The sequence below is a fragment of the Agelaius phoeniceus genome, chromosome 24 (genome assembly GCF_051311805.1).
Source record: "Agelaius phoeniceus isolate bAgePho1 chromosome 24, bAgePho1.hap1, whole genome shotgun sequence".
NCBI lineage: Eukaryota > Metazoa > Chordata > Aves > Passeriformes > Icteridae > Agelaius > Agelaius phoeniceus.
In genome coordinates, this window is record NC_135288.1 from 670,643 (window position 1) to 690,587 (window position 19,945).

At 52.3% G+C, this 19,945-nt stretch overlaps 1 protein-coding gene across 1 annotated transcript in view; it reads left to right on the forward strand.

Moving 5' to 3' along the window:
* EPHA8 (EPH receptor A8) overlaps positions 1-19,945 on the forward strand; it is a 137,305-nt gene that overhangs the window by 72,587 nt on the left and 44,773 nt on the right. Inside the window, 1 exon segment of the mRNA XM_077190422.1 lies at positions 19,271-19,335. Coding sequence (XP_077046537.1) covers positions 19,271-19,335 — 65 coding nt within the window.

A 19,945-nucleotide genomic window follows, 5' to 3' on the forward strand; every position in this document is an offset into this window, starting at 1 on the left:
TGAAGATAAGTGTGGAATAAATTGGGAGGAAAGACGCACAAGCTGAGTCGAAAGGCGCAAGAGGGATGGCCCAGAGCAGGGTGATGCCAGGGTCCTGTGTGGGAAGCATAGTGAGCTGGGTTGCAGATTCCAGCTGTCCTGCAGGGACCCTGTATTTTCCCAAAGCCTGAGCATTTCAAACCACCTGCTTAGCCCACAAAGCCATTCCCTTTGGCAATATCGGAGCTGCTGGGCTCTGGAGACTGGGGTTAAACACATGCCTGGGCTTGTGGCAGCCCCTGTTTTATTAGCTCCAGCTAATTTCTGTTTGTTTGTATCAGCTCTTCTCTAGGGAGCTCTGGGGCTGTCCCTGTGTCCCTTTCTTTTCCAAATGCATGTACACTGGATGGGGGTTGCCTGCCTTCCTCCACAGCTGCTATCTCTCACAAATGCCATGGGCAGCCTTGTTATTTTCAGGTGCTGTCAAGCCCCAGCTCCTGGAGGCCTGTGGTTATAGCAGCAGAGCCTTTGGCCTCTATGACCACTCAGAGCAGAGCCAGGGGCATGCCAAGGTTAGAAACTGGAAGGGAAAGAAAAGATATTAAGAGTGCTGAGGTGTACTTGTGGCACTTGTGCCATTTTAGCACCTAATTCATGGCCTTTGTTTTGTGATGTGTCTTTGAAGTGGTTGGACTTGATTGTGTTGCACCTCTGCTTCTTCAGCCAGCAAAGCATCAGAGGCTGTCGCAGCCCTGCCTGGGTGTCAGAGTTGCAGTTTTGGCTGGAGCTCCTGCAAGTGCTCAGCATGCCATGCCAGCGTTGCAGACAGGCTCTGCTCTGCAAAGCACCCCAGCCCCTCTGCTGTGGCCCTGTGTGGCCCCAGCCCTGCTGCTGACCCATGGTGTAGCACTGCGTGCTGTGGTGGTTCCCTCCAACATTCCCATGGCAATGTCCCCATTTGGGAAGCTGAGGGATGGTCTCTGGAGTCATTACAGCACTGTGTGTTCCCCAGGCCTCCCTTCAAGCATGACACAGGAGCATTTTTCTCCATGCTTGGAGATGTCTGGGGATCACCAGGACTCAATGCCAGAAATATTTCAAGGGTGTAGCCCATTCCCTCACCATCCCTCAGTGATGCTTCCACCTTGGGCCTGGGGCTGTTGGGGTGATTTCACTTGGTTTAAACTTCTGACTGCTCATCCCCATCTCCTCTCAAGACCAGACTGCCCTGCCAAGGCATGAGCTAACATTTCCTTTTGGGCAGTAGGAACATGGTGGGGCTGGGATATACAGGGACCCAACTCATGATCCCTGGGAGACTCTTGCTGTGCATCTCTGTACAGCCCCAGTCCCTAACAGCTCCAAAGCCACTGTGTGCCCATGTTAGACAGCAGAGACTTACCTCCACTTCAGCAAGACACAGAATAGGCAAGAAGGCAAGTGCAACCCTGGCGCTCTTGGATAAAAGGACTAATGCTGTTAATATCCAGCAATCAGAATTTCTTAGAGAGAACAGTGCTGCATCACCTTCCCTCCTGCTCATCCTCTGCTTGTTTAATGAAAATCAGAGACAGCCCTTAAAGAGCTGCTTAGCATTTCAATACATTTAATATCCTCACTGATAAGGGAACGATGGATATTACCAAAAGACCTTTCTTAAACTCTCCCCTTCTGCAGCTGGTTCTCCTGGCTTGTGTTTGTCTCAATTCCAGTTCCAAACTGTCTCTTTCAATGAGGAAAAATTATGATGAGATTATTTTTTTTTTAATATAAAGGATATTAATGCCCAGCATTTCTGATAATGACAAGGAGAGGCATGCCCAGCCTCCCCAGCCTTGACCTGAATTAATTGTGTGCTGATTGCTCAGCTGGCCAGTGGTTCCCACAGTCGTACCTCATCACGAGTGATGCCAAGGGCTGGCCCTCTCTGCTGGCATTAATGGAACAACCTGGGCACCTGCTTGTGATAATGAGGAGGGAGCAGCACCCTCCACCTGGCTGTGCTGAAGGACTGGAGGCGATCTTCAGCCATGGCATCTCATGAAAGGTCCTGGCTGAATGGCTGCTTCCCTGGGTAGGAGGCCAGGCAATGATGGGAGTACTCGTGAACCCCAGGGAGGACTGGGCAAGCAGGGAAGGCGCCTGGCTGAAAAGGGATCTTGGCACATTAGGAAAAGTACAACCCCAAGGCACTGGAAAGGGAAAAAAGCCAGAGTCTGCCCAGGAGGCAGGGAGGAGGTGAGACATGGTCTCTGTGATCCTCAGCCTTGCAGCTGAGCAATCTGTCCCAGCCCTGACACAGCACAAGGAATTACAGTGATTTAACACCCAGATTGCTTCAGGTGAATTGTTATATGCATGTAGAGAACTTGTCAGCATGTTTATGCAGCAGGTGCCCATTTAAAGGGCTGTCCATTGGCATCCTTACATGGGGCACACTGGAGCTCCCTGAGAATTCCTGCTGACAGCTCAGGCTGGGGCATCAAATGTAAACTTTACTGGGGGATGCCACAGCCACCAGAAGTGTAGAGGGGTATGTCCCACCTGCATGGGTCCAGCACCCCCCTTCTGTCCTGTGACCTCTGGGGCTCTGCTGTAGAGCCAGAATGGAGGGCTCAGGATAGGGGGGGAAGGCAGTAGGAATCTGACTTCTTAAACCTCAAGTTTTAAAGCTCCTTGGATTCAGGGCTGTTGCCTGGTCAAGATGTGGAACATACTTTAAGGCTATTTGGGTGGAGAAAGTCCCCCAGGAGTCCTGTCCCCCTACCGACAATGATCAGTGCTTTTCTGGGAAGATCCTGGACCTCTGTGCAGTGTTGTTACTGCTCAGGGACATACACAGCTCATCCTTGTCCTTCTGCAGACACCTGATGAGCGGGAAGAGCACTGGGTTTGGGCGAGGGCACCATGTCCCATCCTGTCTCCTCCTCCTCAGAAAGGGATGTACAGCGGGGGACAGATGGATGAAGAGGTGTCAGGGGTTATGGAGACCTGCACCATGGCTCTGTCCCTGTGCTAAGCATCTCCTTCTCCACAGGGGTTGGAGCAGAGAGTCCTGGCTCTGCTGGTGTCCCAGCACAGAGTGACATGGGTGTGGGGATGGTCCCATTCCCTTGATGACTGCCAGTAGTGCCTCCACCAGCCTTGACCCTAAGGCACGTGGCCCTGCAGATGCTACAGGAGAGCAGAAGTGCCTGGACGTGCTGGAGAAGTGCTGGAACACCAGAGACAGGGCTGCTCTCCTCTGTCCAGGCACAGATTTGCTCTTTCAGGGCTGCAATGGGTAATCCCTGGGTGCAAAGCTGGATGCAAAGGGCAACAACCACTCAGTTAGAGCTACCGAGTTAACAAGGAGGCTGTGGCCTCCCTGGTAAATGCACAGTGAGCTGGGTGCTGCTAACAGGGGGTAAACCCAGGCTTGCTTCCCTCCTTTGCTGATCTGTCTGTCTGAGCTGCACTCTCCTCTCTCTGCTGCATCTATAAATATCCTCCCCATCTCAGTGACAGCCAGGTGCAGGACCATGGCTGAGGGACGTGGCAAGAGACTCATCAAGGAGAGGAGGCAGCAGCACTCAGCAAGAAGGGGGAGGCAGCTGGGCTCAGGCCAGAGATAGCTGAATGGGAGCCTGGGGAGAGCTGCAGGTGGGGAGAGGGACAGGGATCCTGGTGTGATGCCCTCCATGCTTCTGTTTCCTGCTCTCTTTGGGGTTCCTGGGATGCCTTGTGACCACCCCTTGTGGCTGCACACATCCTGGTGTGGAAGGGGTCTGCATTCCCAGCCAGGAGCATCCCAAAAATATTTGATCCTGTACCAGCTCCAGCACCCCTGACAGTGCCCAGCCTCGATGCACATGCATTGATTACACACTCAAGGCACATCCTGACCATGAAACCAAGTGTCCAGGGAAAGCAGAATGTCTGCCCCTACCCCTACAGCCCTTCTGTGCCCAGTGTGTGTGCACTGTGTTGTGGTACAGAGTTCACACTGATGCCACTCCCTGCTGCACCCACCTCTGCTTGCAGGCATCCCATTACACCCATCCCCTCTCCCCAGAGCTGACAATGTTTCTGAGAGGCCTCCCATTCCCTGGCAGGGATTTCAGGGCATTTCTGGTGTGGCTGTGTCTTGGCTCCTGCAAAGCTGCTTTACAGTGTATAACAGCCAGCACAGCTTCTCTGCAGTCCTGGAGCACAGCAAACCCAAACCTGGGGGGACATGCAATGGCTGCTGGCTCTTGGCCCCTTTGCAAGACCCAGAGGACCCACAGTCCTGTCACACATGGGGCTGGGAGGGCACCAGGGGACTAGAGAGCCTATGTGGGTAGCTGGGATGTGCTGAAGGTCTGCAGGGTTAGGGGCATGGCACTGGGAGTGGAATCACTCAGTGCTGGAAGGCCAAAGCTGGCTTCTCCTCCCCAGAGCTTTTTCCAGAGTTTGGGACTGAGATCACAGAATCATAGAATTGTTTGTGTTGGAAGGGACCTTAAAGACCATCTCATTCCACCCCATATCCAACAGACCATGTTTCTCCAAGCCCTACCCAGCCTGGCCTTGAACACTCCCAGGGATGGGACAGCCACAGCTTCTCTGGGCACCCTGCGCCAGGGCCTCACCACCCTCACAGGGAGGATTTTCTTCCCAACATCCCATCCATCCCTGCCCTGTATAAGTGTGAAGCCATTTCCCCTTATCACTCCATCCCTTGTCCAAAGTCCATTTTCTGGAGCCCCTTTAGGCCCTGGAAGGGGCTAAAAGGACTCCCCAGAGCCTTCTCTTCTCCAGATGAGCACCAGAGTTGGACGTAACTCTGCAAGGGGGTTTCAAAAGAGCCAGGCAGATGGTGGCAGTGTGAATATCATCCCTCTGGAATGCCTGGCTCTGCTTGGGCACTGTGGGACAGAGAGCTGAATGATCCAGCACTGAGCTGTGACAAGCCCTTTCAGCAAATGGAAATGTCTGGGTCAGAGTAGCAATGTGATAGCTGGCAGAAAATTTGCTTTCCCACCAGCTGCAGGGGTGCAATGCAACTACTGTGGCATCATGAGGGATTTCCTGGTGGCTTGCTGTGATTTTGGAGGCCATCAGCCCTGACCTTTGCTCCAAGGTCCACTGCAAAGTCCCCTGTGTAGCTGTACCTGTCACCTGACAGCCCCGCTCGGCCTCTGCCGGCTGCCCTGGGAGTGTCTGGTGTCCTGAGGCACTGCTGTGTCCCTGCCTGAGCCACTCTGCGAGCCCATCCTGTGATACTGCTGATGACAGGATCTCTCCAGCACTGTCTCTGCACTGACTGCTTCCCAGGCAGGCAGGGTACACAACCTGGAGGGACCTGAGGTTCTGTGCTGTTCCCAGGTCCTGGTGATGAGTGGTGCAGACACGTCCCTGCAGGTAACAGCCCTCATCCATTCTGAATGAGAAATTGTTACCACTACACGCTGGGAGGCGGGCAGGGAGCTCTTCTCACTCCTCCAGGCAGAAAGCTGCTGCTAGCACCATGGGGTGCCCCAGCATGGGGTCTAGCATCTCCAGGGAACATACAGGGTACACAGAGTGGAATGGAGGGTGTGCAACAGCTCCCTGTCCCCACTGAGCACATCTCCATTTCCAAGGGATGGCCTGACAGACAACAGAAGAGATGCCTATCCTGCCCTGTGTGCCTTGCCCACGGGTAGTTCCTGGGGCAGGGTAGAGCTGCAGTCACAATGCACTGGCCACGAGTGCATGAAGGAGCAAATAAGTCACTGCACGTGGCGTAGATGGGAGTCAGCATCTGTGGTTACCACGGGCAGATATTAATGATTGTTCAGCATTTAGATGGGGAAGCAGTAGTGGCTGTAGGGGGTCTGTTGACAGATGTCGAGTGTTTAATGCTGAGCAAGGTACTCACCTGGCTCGGCAATTCTGGTGGTTCCAAGCAAGAGGGATGCAGAGGCTGTGGGAAGGATGCTTTGTGTTTCCTAGGTAATCCCAGGAGCCTGTCCCAGGACACCCTTGCCCAGTACCCAGCCTTTCTGCCTTGGCACAATTGCTGTGTCTTCCCAAACTGCTTTGGAGAGGGTTGACCCTCCGTCGGGTGACAGTAAACACTGCGTTGTGAGCCCCGTGTGCTGTCCCCTGCTCCCACTGCCACAGGTCAATTGTGAGCAGAGTGTCTGTCCCAGAATGATGTGGCACGGAAAGCATCGGGATGGGGGTGTCCTACCTGTCTCCTACAGACAAGCAAGGGCAGCAGTTACAAGGGGTTTTCCTCTCCTTGCACACCGGGAGGGACGTGTAACCCCATCCCCTTCACACCTGGCCCCGGCCGAGTGCAGGGCTCCCCTCAGCGCTGCAAGTTTGTCTCTGGCCGCGGCCGGTGAGGAGAGCGGAGCGGGATGGGGGGCACAAGGTGCAGCGGGGGCTGTCGGAGCTCCCCGAGGGCGGGGGGTGCGGGACAGCGGGGAGCGGGAGCCCGAGGCCAGGCGCTGGCTCTGGGCACAGCGAGCGCGTGTGGCGCGGAGAGGGGGGCTCGCTGCAGAGCCCACCCAGCCCATTGGCTTGCGAGCGGTGACGGGCAGGCTGCTCCCTCCCTGCCGCCCGCCCGTGTGGCTGCGAGCAATGTGCGCAAAGTGCCTTTGCATTACCGGCCACTGCCGGAGCTCTGGGCAGAGGTAGCTCGCTCGCAGAGGTGCTGGGACAACCGAGGTGGCCCTGCGCTGGTGGCCCCCGCCGGACCATGGCATGGGCACAGGAGGATCTGACATCCTCGCTCTCCATCGTCATAACCTTGGCTGCCTGCCTCTCGGCCACCAGCAGCGAAGGTAGGAACCGGGGTGGCCCTGGCGTGACGGGGCAGCGTTAGGGGCACTCGCGGGATCGCTGTGGCTGTTTGGATGCACCCACATGGGCTCAGCCCTGCCGAGCTTTGCTTCTCTGTGCTCCCAGGGGAGTGCAGCTCCAGGTTCCTGCCTGCCTGAGTTTGCTAATCCTGGAGCTTTTGCACCAGAGGCAAAACTTCGGAGCTGGTCAGGAGAACCCGACTCTGCAGCAATGCCGGCAGCTCTGCCTCCCTCCTCTGCCCAGGCTCTGCTGCAGCATGCAGGGGTGGCTGCAGAGAGGACAGGGACACCGGCACCAGCTCAGCCATGGCGATCCCCATCACTGGAGCTGGCAGCAGCGCGGGGCCGGGCGCGTTGGCTGAGCAGCATGGGCTGTGATGGAGCGAGTGGGTGGGCACAGGAAGGTGTGTGGAGGATGAGGGGAGCTGGAAAGAGCATTCAGGTGGGAAACTTCTCGTGAGAGAAAGGGCTGGAAACTTCTGAAGTAGGAAGCAGGGACGCTGCTGAGGATCCTCTCCCGACATCTTGGTGTCAGCCACGTCAGGCCTGCTCTCCCCAGCCAGCCACTCTACCCAGCTGCCGGCTGCCCTCATCCCCGGCCCTCGTCCGTGTCCCTGCTCCAGTATTCCAGGCCCCCCTGGGTTTCGGCAGTGCTGCTCCTGCCACCCACCCGCTCGCCTGTCTCCCTCTGTGCTGGCAGCGGCGGCACGGCTGCTTCCCAGGTCTGCTGATCTTCATCGCCAGGGATCTGCTGTTCCCGCTCCCGAGCATGTCCTTGGCACCGGCAGCAGCATCCTTCCTCCCTTCTGCTGTGCTTGAGAACCACGGCCAGCACGGCACAGGCTCTGCAGTGAGCCCTGGGGCCGGTGTCCCTGCCCCATGGAGATCTCTCCCTTCTCCTGCCCCTGCATCTCTGCCATCCTTCCAGCACACTGGGGCCCAAGGGCTGCCACCCCTGTGCCTCGTGCACTTTGAAGAACCCTGCTGGGTTGGGTCCTTGTGCTTACTGCCATCATCCAACACCTACTAGCATTTTCCTCGCTTTTTCCCCAATTTCCAGCTATATGCTGGTCCTACCTCTGTTTTCTGCCAAATGCCTACTTCCTGGCCTTCTTCCTGCTCCTTTTCCCATCTGCTTTGCTGCCCACACAGGAGGATGCATTGGGGTCTCACTACTGGGGATGGGCTGTGACGGTGCAGAATGGGGCCCCAGCACCCCGACTCTCCTAGCCCTTGCTTGGTTTTTGCTCTGGGATGCAGCAGCTGCCCTTTGCCCCATGCCCCAGGCAGGGAGTGGTGCAGGATGCTGCCTGTGCAGCGCCAGGCTCTCAGTGCTGCAGCCCCGCAAAGCCAAACAGCCCTGCCTGGACTTGGCACATGCTGGGCACTGACAAGTGAGGCAAGGGTCTCCTTGCTGTACTCTACGGAGGAGATCGCTGGATGCTGAGTTGGGCTTTATGGTGTCTGCATGGACAGCCAGGCCCTGCACTGCTGTCTGCCTGTCGCCAGCTGGGACAGACCTGGCTTTCCCACAAGATTTGTTGGAAAAGAAAGCTATCCTCAATCACAGCCTTGGTCAGGAGGTTGCACAGGGCTGGGCATATGCTGGGCTCTGGGGCAGACCAAGCAGTCTGGATCTCAATTAGACCAGACAGGAGGCACTGAATGGCATCAAGAAAAGGTGTGGGAGCCTGCAGAAATCGACTGGTGCTCCATCCACCACCACAATGATGCTCATGGCCGCGCGGATCCTGGGGCTCTGCTGTGCCCTGGCATGGGGCACTCAGTGCCAGCCAGGTCTGCAACATAAGCAGTGGAGCTGGGATGTGGCTGTGGGCTCTGCCAGTCCCCAGTGCGCCAGTGCTGGGAAGGGCTGGGAGCAGCGTCCGCACTAGATCGGCTGTGGTGGCGGTTGTTGAGCACCCTGGCATGGGATGGGACTGGAAATGTGGGAGATGCTGCAGAGTAGAGCCCAACCTTGGTGCATGCCACCCTCCAGTTATGCCAGGCTTGGCTGCCCATCCCAGAGTGTGTGGAGGCTACGGGCACGGTGTGAGGGTGTAGCCTGGCTGCCCATCATCTCTTCCTGCTCCCACAGCCTCTCCGTGCCCTGCATTTCTGGCTGTGCTGCCGAGCAAACCCAGTGCTGGTTTGGGAACTACAAGGTAGAAAATTACAACCACAAAGCAAATTTCAGGCCACGGTGTGCTACACTCTGCATGCATGTATTGGGAGGCAGTTGGTGTATAAAAACATGTATTAACCTGTTTAAAAAACCAGCTTCAACCCTAGTTTTTTTTTCTTGCCAAGAGCTCCCAGTGCCTTTCTCTTCCCTGAAATATTTGTTCCAAAAAGTTTTAAGCTTATATTTTTTATTCCTTTCAGTCTTGTGTGCAGGCATGTCTGAGAAATAAGAGGAAAAGGGAATCGCTATTCCATGGGAAATCCCCCATTTCAGCACGGCAGCCATTGCAAAATGCATTGAAAGCCAAAACTCAGATTTTTTTTAAAGAGGGGTAAAAATTTGCAGGATGTGGAAGATTTTTATTTGGAGTACTGAAAAAAGAATTGTCTGAAATTGTTAAATTGCTTTAGAGCAGGGAGGTAGAAAAATTATTTACAATATATATAATATTTCAATATAAGATATTTCAATAATATGAAGTATGAGAGACTAAAAATATTTGCACTATTGCAGATGGAGTTGCATAGGTGAAAATATTAAAGCAGGTATTTTATATTATAGCACAAATTGAAGTTAAATAATAAAATACAAAATATCTTCATTAAATTGAAAGAAAATCAGACAAGCAGAAATCACCACATTTGGAACTTGGGTGGGGGGTAACAAAATTGTATTTTCTGTGAAAAAATGGCACTTCAAATGCTGCTGCTGGGGGTCTACTCCCTCCCAGGTGGTGCCCCCAGATCAGCTCTGCCCTCCATCCAGGAGACGGGTGACTTTCCTCCCCATCACAACATGGACCCCATGGCCCGTGGGTGAGCTTGGAGAGCTCCATGTGGGGACCTGGTGAAGCAGGGGAGAGGGATTTGGGGACATTTCCCCCAGCTTTTTGGGGCACATAGGGCTAGCTGAGCCAAACAGCAGGTGATGGGGATGGGGTGACGTGCAGGGGAGGATGCTGAGCCGAGGAGAGGATGCTCATCTTTTCCTTGTACCACAGTGATGGGGTTTTGTTCCTCCACTCAACAGGGATGGGGTGCGGGAAAGCACCAGAATCCTTGGGAAAGCCCAGCCGCTTGCTGCGCCGCAGAAACGGGGGCCACAGGAAGGGTTCATGGGGGTCTCCCCCGCTAATCTCTCATTGTAATCTCATTAATTGCCCCTCTGCTCAAACAGAAAAAAAGGTAAAAACTAATCTGCATGTTTATTCAATGCTTCTTTCCTACTTCTCTGCAGCAATGCCGAAGTCGAGGCTGCGGGAAAAGCAAGACATTGAAAGGGAGAGGAAATCGCCTTTTCCGTTTTAAAAAGGTTGTGGGGGTCTGTGTCTGGTCTCTGAGGAAAGGAAACAAGAGTGTTTAAGCTTATGGACTTTTGATGATGGGGGATGGAGAAACATTGGTTTAAAACAGGGAGCTGGTTTAGGCTATATTAGTGAAAAAAAAATCTGGGGGTGTTTAATTTTTTGATTGCTCCGAAAATGCTGATATAAAGCAAATATTTGCATAATTTTAGGTAGGCTTACGGGGATATGTTTCTGGTGCCATCTTCATTTCCATCCCTCTTGTATTAATAGCTTATAAAACTTCTGGAAAATCAACCTCCAAAATTTGCAGAAAAATAACACACCTGTGTACAAAACACACCTACTTTGGCAGGTTTTTCATTCTCCTTGAATTCTCGTTTCCTGAAATTGCAAGGGGTTGTTTCCAGTGACAATAAATGAGCACCCATTTTGGTGATGGTGGAAATGCATCTGATGAAGCCAAATTTAAGTACAGCTGAAAACCTGATGAATTGCTTCGGGGAGGAAAAAATTCCTTATTTTTTTGATTGCTGAAAAGTGGTTAGCAAAATATTTTACTCAAAAAAACCCTCAACAAGCCAGCAGCAAACCCCAGCCCCAAAGATGCTCAGGAAGGGTGGAAGCTCATCCCACACATCCCAGGTCAGTGCTGGGTGCCGGCGGCAGGGCTTAGGGAGCACTGGTTTTCTGGAGACATCCCGCCACCTCCGCTCTTTGTTCTGCTCGGGTCCTGTGTTCTGCCTGTCCCTGCTGGCCTCACTGGCAGTCTTCGGTGCTGCCTTTATCTCCAGGGGCACATCCATTCATATGATAACTCTATTCATACCCTGACAGTTTTTGATAGTTCATTCTTCTAACCCAGCCTGTTTGCCTGGCCAACACTCAAAATGATTCCTCTGTCACAGAGGCGATTAACCCCTTCAGCCTTACCAGTCCCAAAGGCAGTGGTTAGATAATGCACTTGTATTACCTTCAAAACGAAACAAAACCCATGTTGGTGCGGGATACTCTGTGTCATAAACAGCTGTGTAAAGGATGGAACTCCTTGATGGATCAGATCCAGGCACACCAATAAAGCCTAAGTATGTAACTCCTTAATGGATCAGATCCAGGCACACCAATAAAGCCTAATGAAGTGTATTTGGCCCAGGGATAGTGGCCAGAAAACTATTCACTGTTTATCTAAAAACAATCGGCAAAGGCAGTGCTGCTTTTAATAATCCCTTCCAAGGGCTCGTCAGCCCCAGCCTTTAAAAATCAGGCCCCTCTTTCCCTGATACAAATTTCCCTGGCTTCACCTTCCAGCCATTTGTTCTTGTTAGGCTTTTCCTGCAGGATTAAAGAGCCCATCTTTTTCGGCGGTGAAAGTGGTAAACTCAACCTGTGCACCTCGCAGCCCTTGTGGGCATGAACAGATTGAGCTCTGCAGGTTCCCTTCTGTGATTTTTCTTTACCTCCAGCCTTGGTTATCATAGTTGTGCCTATGGTATCTTCTGCTCTGTGTCCAGTTTCTCATATTTAAAATGCTTATTTTTAATTTAAATTTTAACCACATTAACCACACCAGTGAGTGACAACAGTGCTGGCTGCAGCTGGATAGATGAATCCATCCCAGCTCCATCCCAGCATCAATGATGCCGCAAGTTCCAGGGTCTTTCCTTGGATGAAATACCTTCTGTGTTATGCACCTTCCATGCAATTATTAAAGACTTTTGTGATATTTAATTACCAGTGGTATGAGATATTCAGCCTGTCCCCTCAAAGGCAGTTAGTATTGGTATTTTTGTCTGTGAAAATGTTCCATTTTAGAAAGCTATTTTTAAGAGAGCAAAGGCAAAAGCCTTTAAAAGAAATTATCTTGCTTTTAAAATGTCATTGGGGTACAAACAGCTCAGCACAGTTTAGGGTGGCCAACTGGTGCGAGAGCAAAAATGTCCTCAGAGAAATTAGGGAAAAAGCATATGACAGCCTGAAAAACTGCCATGCAAAGCCCCTCCAGATAATCCAGATAAGCGAGCACATTTGTAAAACCCACGTTTCCTTAGTGAGGATTCCAGAGAGGATAACACTCAAAGCTTTACCAGGACTGCAGGGACACAGGGACCGGTGGGAAGGGCAGAATGGCATTTTCAGGGTGCTGCAAGGTTTGCCCTGGCTCTGATACAGGCACAGATCTCCAGTGCCAGGTTTGCCTGAGTCAAAGTGGGTGGCATGGGAAGAAGTGGCAGTATGGCATAAGAAATCTTCCAGATCCCAAACAGACAGGAGATAACTGAGGGGGCACGCAGCTTACGTGTGGGGAGTGAGATAGTCTGGGAAAAGGACTTAGGACAGTGTTAGCAGCATACGTGGCATGAGCTTCAATGTCCAAACAATGTAGCAGAGGTTGGAAAACTTAGTGACTAAAGCTGAAAATGCATTTGTGTCTATTTTATTATACCAAACAGATGTGAGAAAAGAGAAGAAGGAGTCAGGACTAGTGTGAGGACACTGGGACAAACCCCTCTGGACACAGCTCCCCTTTCTTGGAATCTGTACGACAGAGGTGTTGCTGACTGCAAGCAGAAGACATTTATCTTGTGTTAGAAAACTCCTGTGTAATTTTTAAAGGCTGTCACAATATTGCATTACTGGTACCATGAGGTGTTTAGGCTGTCCCTGTACCTGAACTGCAGCTCAGAGGGAAGTCCCCAATTGGGTGCAGGTCCATTACCTGTTCCTCAAGCTTCTGGCTTTGGTCAAGGATGCCAGGAGCCACTCTTTGGTGGTGTGGGAGTTGAATAGATCTGTTCTCACAGGGCTTTAGCCAGATGAGATATCAAGGAGTGGCTGTGCCAGGCATGGGCTCCTCTCTGCTGATGGACAGGGCCATGTCGTTGTGCTGTCCCTCAGGCTGGGGACGTTGTGGAAGAAAAGACATGTGTGACTCCCAGATGGCCAAATCCAGACCTGAGGGCACCAGTTGTGCCTCCTCCAGGGCCACAGGGACCCCAGTGCTCCATCCCCAGCCTCACTGCAGTCTTGCTTCTTCCCCTGCTCACTTTTGTTGTTTCCATGGAATTTCTTGAATCCCTGACCTTTCTCACACCCCTATCCCCAGGGCCTTCCCACCTCCTCCTCTGGCTTCTGCCCTGAATTACAACAAGCTCAGTCACCCCTAGAGCCTGACTCCGGGACCAGGGACACAGAAGTGTGGGGTCACCCTCACTCGGAGCCCTGTCCAGCCCCGCGCACTCATCCTCGAGCCCTGGGACAGCCCAGGGCATCCTGACATTTCCAGTTTCAGCTTGCACTGGAACCAATGAGTGCCACAGTGCCAGGCTGCACACCTGTACTGGGGATGCACACCTGTACTGGGGCTGCACACCTGTACTGGGGATGGCTGCACACCTGTACTGGGGATGCACACCTGTACTGGGGATGGCTGCACACCTGTACTGGGGATGCACACCTGTACTGGGGATGCACACCTGTACTGGGGATGCACACCTGTACTGTAACACCCTGCCCAGTGGTGGGTAGTGTGTTTAATTTGGGTCTCCTACACCAGCATGCCCAGTTCTCCCTGTCTGTCCCCCTGCACACAGGCATTGGGAGTCTCTAAGCGAGGAGGATACATGACCATTTTACATCTCTATTTTCTCACCTGTAGTTTTGAGAGGGAACATCTTTTTGTTGTTCAGCTTTTGATGTGCTTTTTTTTTTTCTGGGAAGAAAAAACCTGCCCTATAATTTCAAGGGTTTTAGCCTTAGAAATACTTTATTCAGGGTGTTTTGTTTTGTTTCATTTTTTGCATTATTTCACAACACCTCAGTCCTACCATGGGTAGGTAAGGTGCTCTTGCACTGCACATTATCTTACATGATATCATGCAGGGGCTGGAAGGATCAGGTTGATAATTTTATTTTTAAAACCTGAACTGAGGCTTTTTGTTAGCACTGATTGAACAAACAAGCTTTCTTCCTACATCAAAGTATCTCCTGCTCTGGGTATATTGAAAAGGGGTGACCCTCTGGGCAGTCCTTATGGGCATTGCCGCTCCTGATGCATTACAAAATGATATAAAATTAAATGCAGAAAGTTCACAGCAAAAATCTGGAGGTCTGAGAAGAAATCCTGAAATGGGAATTAGGGCACAGCCAAAAAGCAGTACTGCTTTCATTTGAAAATGTTTCTTTTTAGCTTGGTGGGTTGGTTTTTGGTGTGTTTTTTTTTGTTTTGTTTTGCTTTTTTTCCTTTGGTTTGTTTGGTATTTTTCTTCTCTGTTTTTTTTTTTCTTTTCCTTTTTTTGTTTTGTTTTGTTTTGTTTTCCAGCTTGATTCTGGCATTTCCAGAAGTGTGGAAATCCAAAATTCCTGCCAGATTTCATATTTCCTGGACCTACCCGCACTGCTTTTCTAAACTCCTTCTCTGGGCAGCCGAGGCCGGTGGGTGCCGAGGGTAGCCCCATCCCCACTGTGTCCTTACTATGTGCAGCCTTGTGGATGAGCAGCTGCAGGAAAAATCCTGCCTGAATCTGGCTGCTGGTCTGGCAGAGCAGCAACCCACTGCTGACCTGGATCTGTGGGGAACATCCCTGCACACAGCTCCCGAAAGGGGGGAGCTGACCTGCCCTCCAGGCAGGCTGCTCCTCCCTCTGAGCCCTACCCGTTGGCCTCATGTCTTGGGGAATAAATGGCTATTTTTCATTCCTTAAAGATAAATACTGTCCCAGGGATCAGGAGGCTGAAAGCAAAGCTTCTCCTCCTGTCCTCTTGCCATATTCCAAGGCCAGTAAGACTTGACTTTGTGTCTCAGCTTTGCCTCCTGATTTGGAAAGGTCACAGCTGCCTATTCAGCTGGCCTCTGCATTAAATGGCGGGACACAAACAGCTGACCCACCCTGGCCCCACCTGCCTCTTCCAAGTTTTGCCCCAGATTACAAGAAATGATTGCCACTGGCTGTTGTTCCCCTCCTCTCAGGAAGCCTTTTGCTGCCTCTCTTCCCATGCGGATAACCCTCCCTGTGTCATTCCCCCATGAAGAGGCGCTGGGGCTGTGGGGCTGCTGTGGGCTGTGCAGACCTGCTTGGAGTTGTGGAGCTGAGCCTGCTGGTCTTTGGGTAGTGGGGAGCAGCCAAGCTGTGCTGGTAAGAGTTTAATTATCGATGCAAAAGGCATTGTTGCATGGGGGGCGGGGGGGGGGGAGCCTTGCTGTGAATCTTGGGAGGCCTTTGAAGTTGTGATGGAGAGGAACTGAAGCCCAAGGGAACAGGGCTGCTCCCAGTGACCCTTCCTCCCCACGCCTGCGCTACAAAGCCCCTGCCTAAGAGGGAGATGGTGGAGTAATTAGAGGGAGGACCACAGTGGGTTAACAATTAGTGAGGGTGCTCAGAGCCCTCTTTGCTCCCTCACTGTTTTTCCAGAGGCTGGGACTCAGCACATCCACTATGTGTGTCACACATCCACTGTGTGTCACAACAGACTTGTTCTACCACCCCACCATGAACACGGGGTGGGCTGAGGATGCACAAGCTCCCCTAGATACCACAAGCCCATTCCTGAGCCCAGGATGCTTGGATGTGAGATTCTGATGTGCTCCCACATCTGTTTGTAGGGATGCAATACATCCCTGCAGGAGCTGTGGCCAGCAGTGAAAATGTTGGGAAGGGTATCTAAGCACTCACTCTTTATACGTGATATAGATATATATGATACACATATAAATATAGATATGGATATAAATATATAGATAATATAGAGATATACATATGTTATAGATACAGATATAGATACAGATACAGATACAGATATAGATATAGATATAAATAGATATAGATACAGATATATGGCACGAGATATATGGTCCCAAGTAAAACTCACATCCTCTGGATACTAGTTCCAGTCTCAGGTCCCTCACTTATCCCAAGCAGGATATAGAATTTGGTTGATATGGGTATGGAAATGGATACAGATATAGATCCAACAGTAGAGATATAGGTATAAATACAATATATACATACATCATATACTGACTTGCACACTTTGACTCCTGCCTAGTCTGTATCTATGAGGCTGCAATGTCCACTACTCATGCACCATTGCACGATGCAACTTTATGCAGCATGAGGGTCTGCCCTACGTGAGGCTCTGTCTGCAGACCCCAGTTGTGCTGGGAAACGACCTGCTCTCTCCTAGGTGCTTACATTTGAATGGGCAATCAGACTTGACAGCTTTTCCACCAGGGCGAGAATTTCCCCTGACACCTCCTGGTGTTTTGGCTCAATACGCCGAGGCAAGGCCAAGGCACAGAATAGGGAAATGACAAAATGGTGCTGAGGAAAACAAAATGGAGCTCACGGTTTGAGACTGATACGTGCAGACAGTCCATAGCATCAAAGAGAATTGCCCAGCTGTAGGAGAGAGGTCTCCCAAACCAGCACATTTTCTGAAAAAATGTTTGAGCTGAAAGGGGTCCTTTGTGGTGGTCTTGCTCACTCTGCGGCTTCGAAGGCGGGCGCTGAGCATCACCCCCGAGAGGCAGCGCGGCCAGGAGCTCACTGCACGGGGCTGAGCAGGCACTGGCCACAGCAGGGGTGGCAGCTTCCCTTGGAGCTGGGCTGTAACCTGGGCTGTAACCAGCCGGGTTTTGGGAGAGTGTTGGTGTCCCCATATAGGAGCATGTCACAGTGCTGCTGGATGGACACTGGTATCCACAGGGGGTGTGCTATTCATGAGTTAACAGGAGCTCTAGGACACACAGTGCCTTTGTGTTTGTGCAGTTTGCTATGTGGGCTTAAAATGCAGGGCTCTGTGCACTTGGCTGAAGTGAGGGAGTAGAAGAAACTTATCCCTCTTCCTGCAAAGGGGAATCTGACGATGGGTGGGATGCAAGCTGACATAGGTTGTCTGGGAACCAAAGCAACTGGAAGGAGAAGACTCCTTCAGGTCATGACAACATCTCTGTGAGACTGGGTGATGACCACATGGTCAGGGTGGTGGGATGGGGTGTAGCAAGCTGGCTCCAGGTCCCACACACTGTTGGCAGACAAGTCTGGGGTACACCCCACTATATGCTCTCAGCATTGTTCCTCATAATGCGATGATCCCGCTGGACCCCAGTTCATGCAGGCTCCTCATCCTGCTTGCAGAGCAGTGGGAGGCAGCCACATCCATTGCTGAGCATCCCAGCGTGGGAAAGAGGGTGCAGAGACCACAGTGGGGGGGAGAGAGGGTCTGCAAAAGCTGTCTCCTCCCTGCAACCTGCCTGCTGAGGGTCACCAGGACTGTGGTCCTGCACTGCCAACAGGGAAACTCCCAAGCCTGGGCTCCTGCTGGGTGAATTACCCAGGGAAAATAGGCAGAAAATCTTCAGATTAACAATAACAAATAAAAATGGATTTGAGATCTCTGAGGTAATTACTCTGTGCTGAGGGCAAGGGGCCTCTTTAGCAGTGGGAGCAGTGCTGCGCAGGGAGTGGAGGGGCTTGGCCTGCTGTTGGGCCAATGGAACCACACAAGAAACCCTGGAAATTCTTTCAAATTGTTCTGCTAACATTAATAAATGCCTCAAAAGCTCCTAATCTGCTCTGTCAGGAGCATGACGTCTGGGTGTTTCACAGCCAGCTCACGTCTCTGCTCCTCTCTCCTCCCCTCTCCTTCCCTGCCTGGTAATAGTAAATGAAAGTGGCACCCGTTCCTCAGGCTACAGAGAGCAGCCTCATGCTGAGCCCAGGCTCTGCAGGGACTGGAGCCACTGTCCTGATATGCCCTGTCCCTGCTGTGACAAGCTGGTCCTGGCAACAAGACCACCATCCCTCCTGAGCCCAGGGACCAGCCCAGCCCTGTTGCTGCAGAGGGATGCTGTGACAAGGTGCCTCCAGGTCCAGTTTGGTGCTCCTCAAGGGTGAGGAAAGGCAGCCAGCAAGGATGAAGCTTCCTGCGGCATTGACCTCACTGGGTGGCTTCAGAATAAAGGGAGTGGGGAAAGCTGGAGGCACTGGGGGTCCCTGTGGGAGTCTGGTGCTCTTGGGGGGGTGTTGAGGCATCAGGGTCCTGGTGCCCACTGCACCAAGGGTCAAGGCACCTTGCTGGCAGCCTCCCCCAAGCCTCCATCCCTCTGGGTCTGCACCATGGAGCTGGGGCTGGGGCTCCTTCCCCACGTGCTGAGCACCTCGAGCTTATCAGGCAAGGCAAGGCTCTCCTCTGCTTGATGCTGTGGGATCTGAGCATGGGGCTCAGATGGCTCAGAGGCAGCAGTTCCATGGCATTCTGCTTTCCTCCACTGCTGCCACTGCACAGGTTTCCACAGGAAGCTTCTGAGCACATTGGAAGGCATCCTCACCTCTCCTACCATGCAATCTGCTCCCCTCTTCCTGCAGTTTGCCTCTGTCTCCTCTTTAAGTTGGGCTCCTGGTGATGGCAGGGATTTGGAGGGGTTGGCTTTGATGGACTTCTCCAGTGGGGTGTCAGCCAGGACCATGGGGAGTCTCTTTGTGCTGGAGCTGGGCACTGCAGCGTGCAATTACAGCAGCTGCTGGAGTGCAGACTTCAAACCAGTGATGCTGAGAGGGAGCTGAGCCTAAAGGGCTTCCAGAGGAGAAGTGTCCAGCTGAGAAATGATGCTCCAGTTGCATCAGTCTTGGCCCACGGTGGGACTGGTAGACAACCTGATGCTGGGAGTTTGTTTCCACAACCTTCCTTGCTTTGCATTCCCTCCAACCTGCTCTTTGCAGCTTCCTCCCCCCTCAAAGGTCACGCTGCTCTCAGTGCTGGGGCCAGGACTCAACTCTATCCTGAACCACCAGCTCTGGGGAGCATCCCTTATTGCCATCCCCAAACTCCATACCTGCCTCATATCCAGCCAGGCAGTCCCTGAAGAAAGATTGATGGATGGGGGGCATTTTCAAGGAAATGGCAAGTGAAGAGGGCTTCTTCATGGTGGCTCTGTTCCTTAGGGATGGGGACAAAGCTTTCTAACACAGCTTTTGCTCCTGTATTTTCCAGTGAACTTGCTAGACACGTCAACAATCCTGGGAGACTGGGGCTGGATGACTTATCCCTCACATGGGGTAAGTATGAGGTGACTGTTGGCAGAGGGGGACCCCAGTGGGATGGGTCACCATGTGTCACTGGGGCAGGGGTCAGGGGATGAGTAGGGAATGGACATCTCAGCCCCAAGTCAGTGCTGATGAGGCAAACAGACCATGTCTGTTGGGAAAATGCCAGCCTGATAGACTGGCAGAGGGATACAGCTGTTTTGAAAATGCCATTTAACCCTCCATGTCCCCTGGTAAGGACCAGGCTGTCACCAGGTCCTGAACTCTGAAGGGACTCAAGAGCTGGGACATGCTAAGTGTCTCATTCCTCACTGCACTGGGTGAGCATCAGGGGGAACAGCCCCAAATGACCAGGAAGCTCCCAACCACCTGGACTCCAAGGAATTTCTGTGAGCACTGGGAACAAGGGGCAGGGGAGCCTCCCCTGTGGATTGCATCATACAGGAATGGGAGTGCAGACTCACAGCCCTGTGGCATGTCCAGGAGGGATGGTGGCATGGTGACCCCCACGTGAGCCTGCCATCTCCACCAGCTGGATCCTTTCCACACTCTCCCTTCACTTGCATTTCCATGCCCAGGTTTTCCTGACTTTAGCTTTCTGGAAATAGTAAGTTTCAGATGT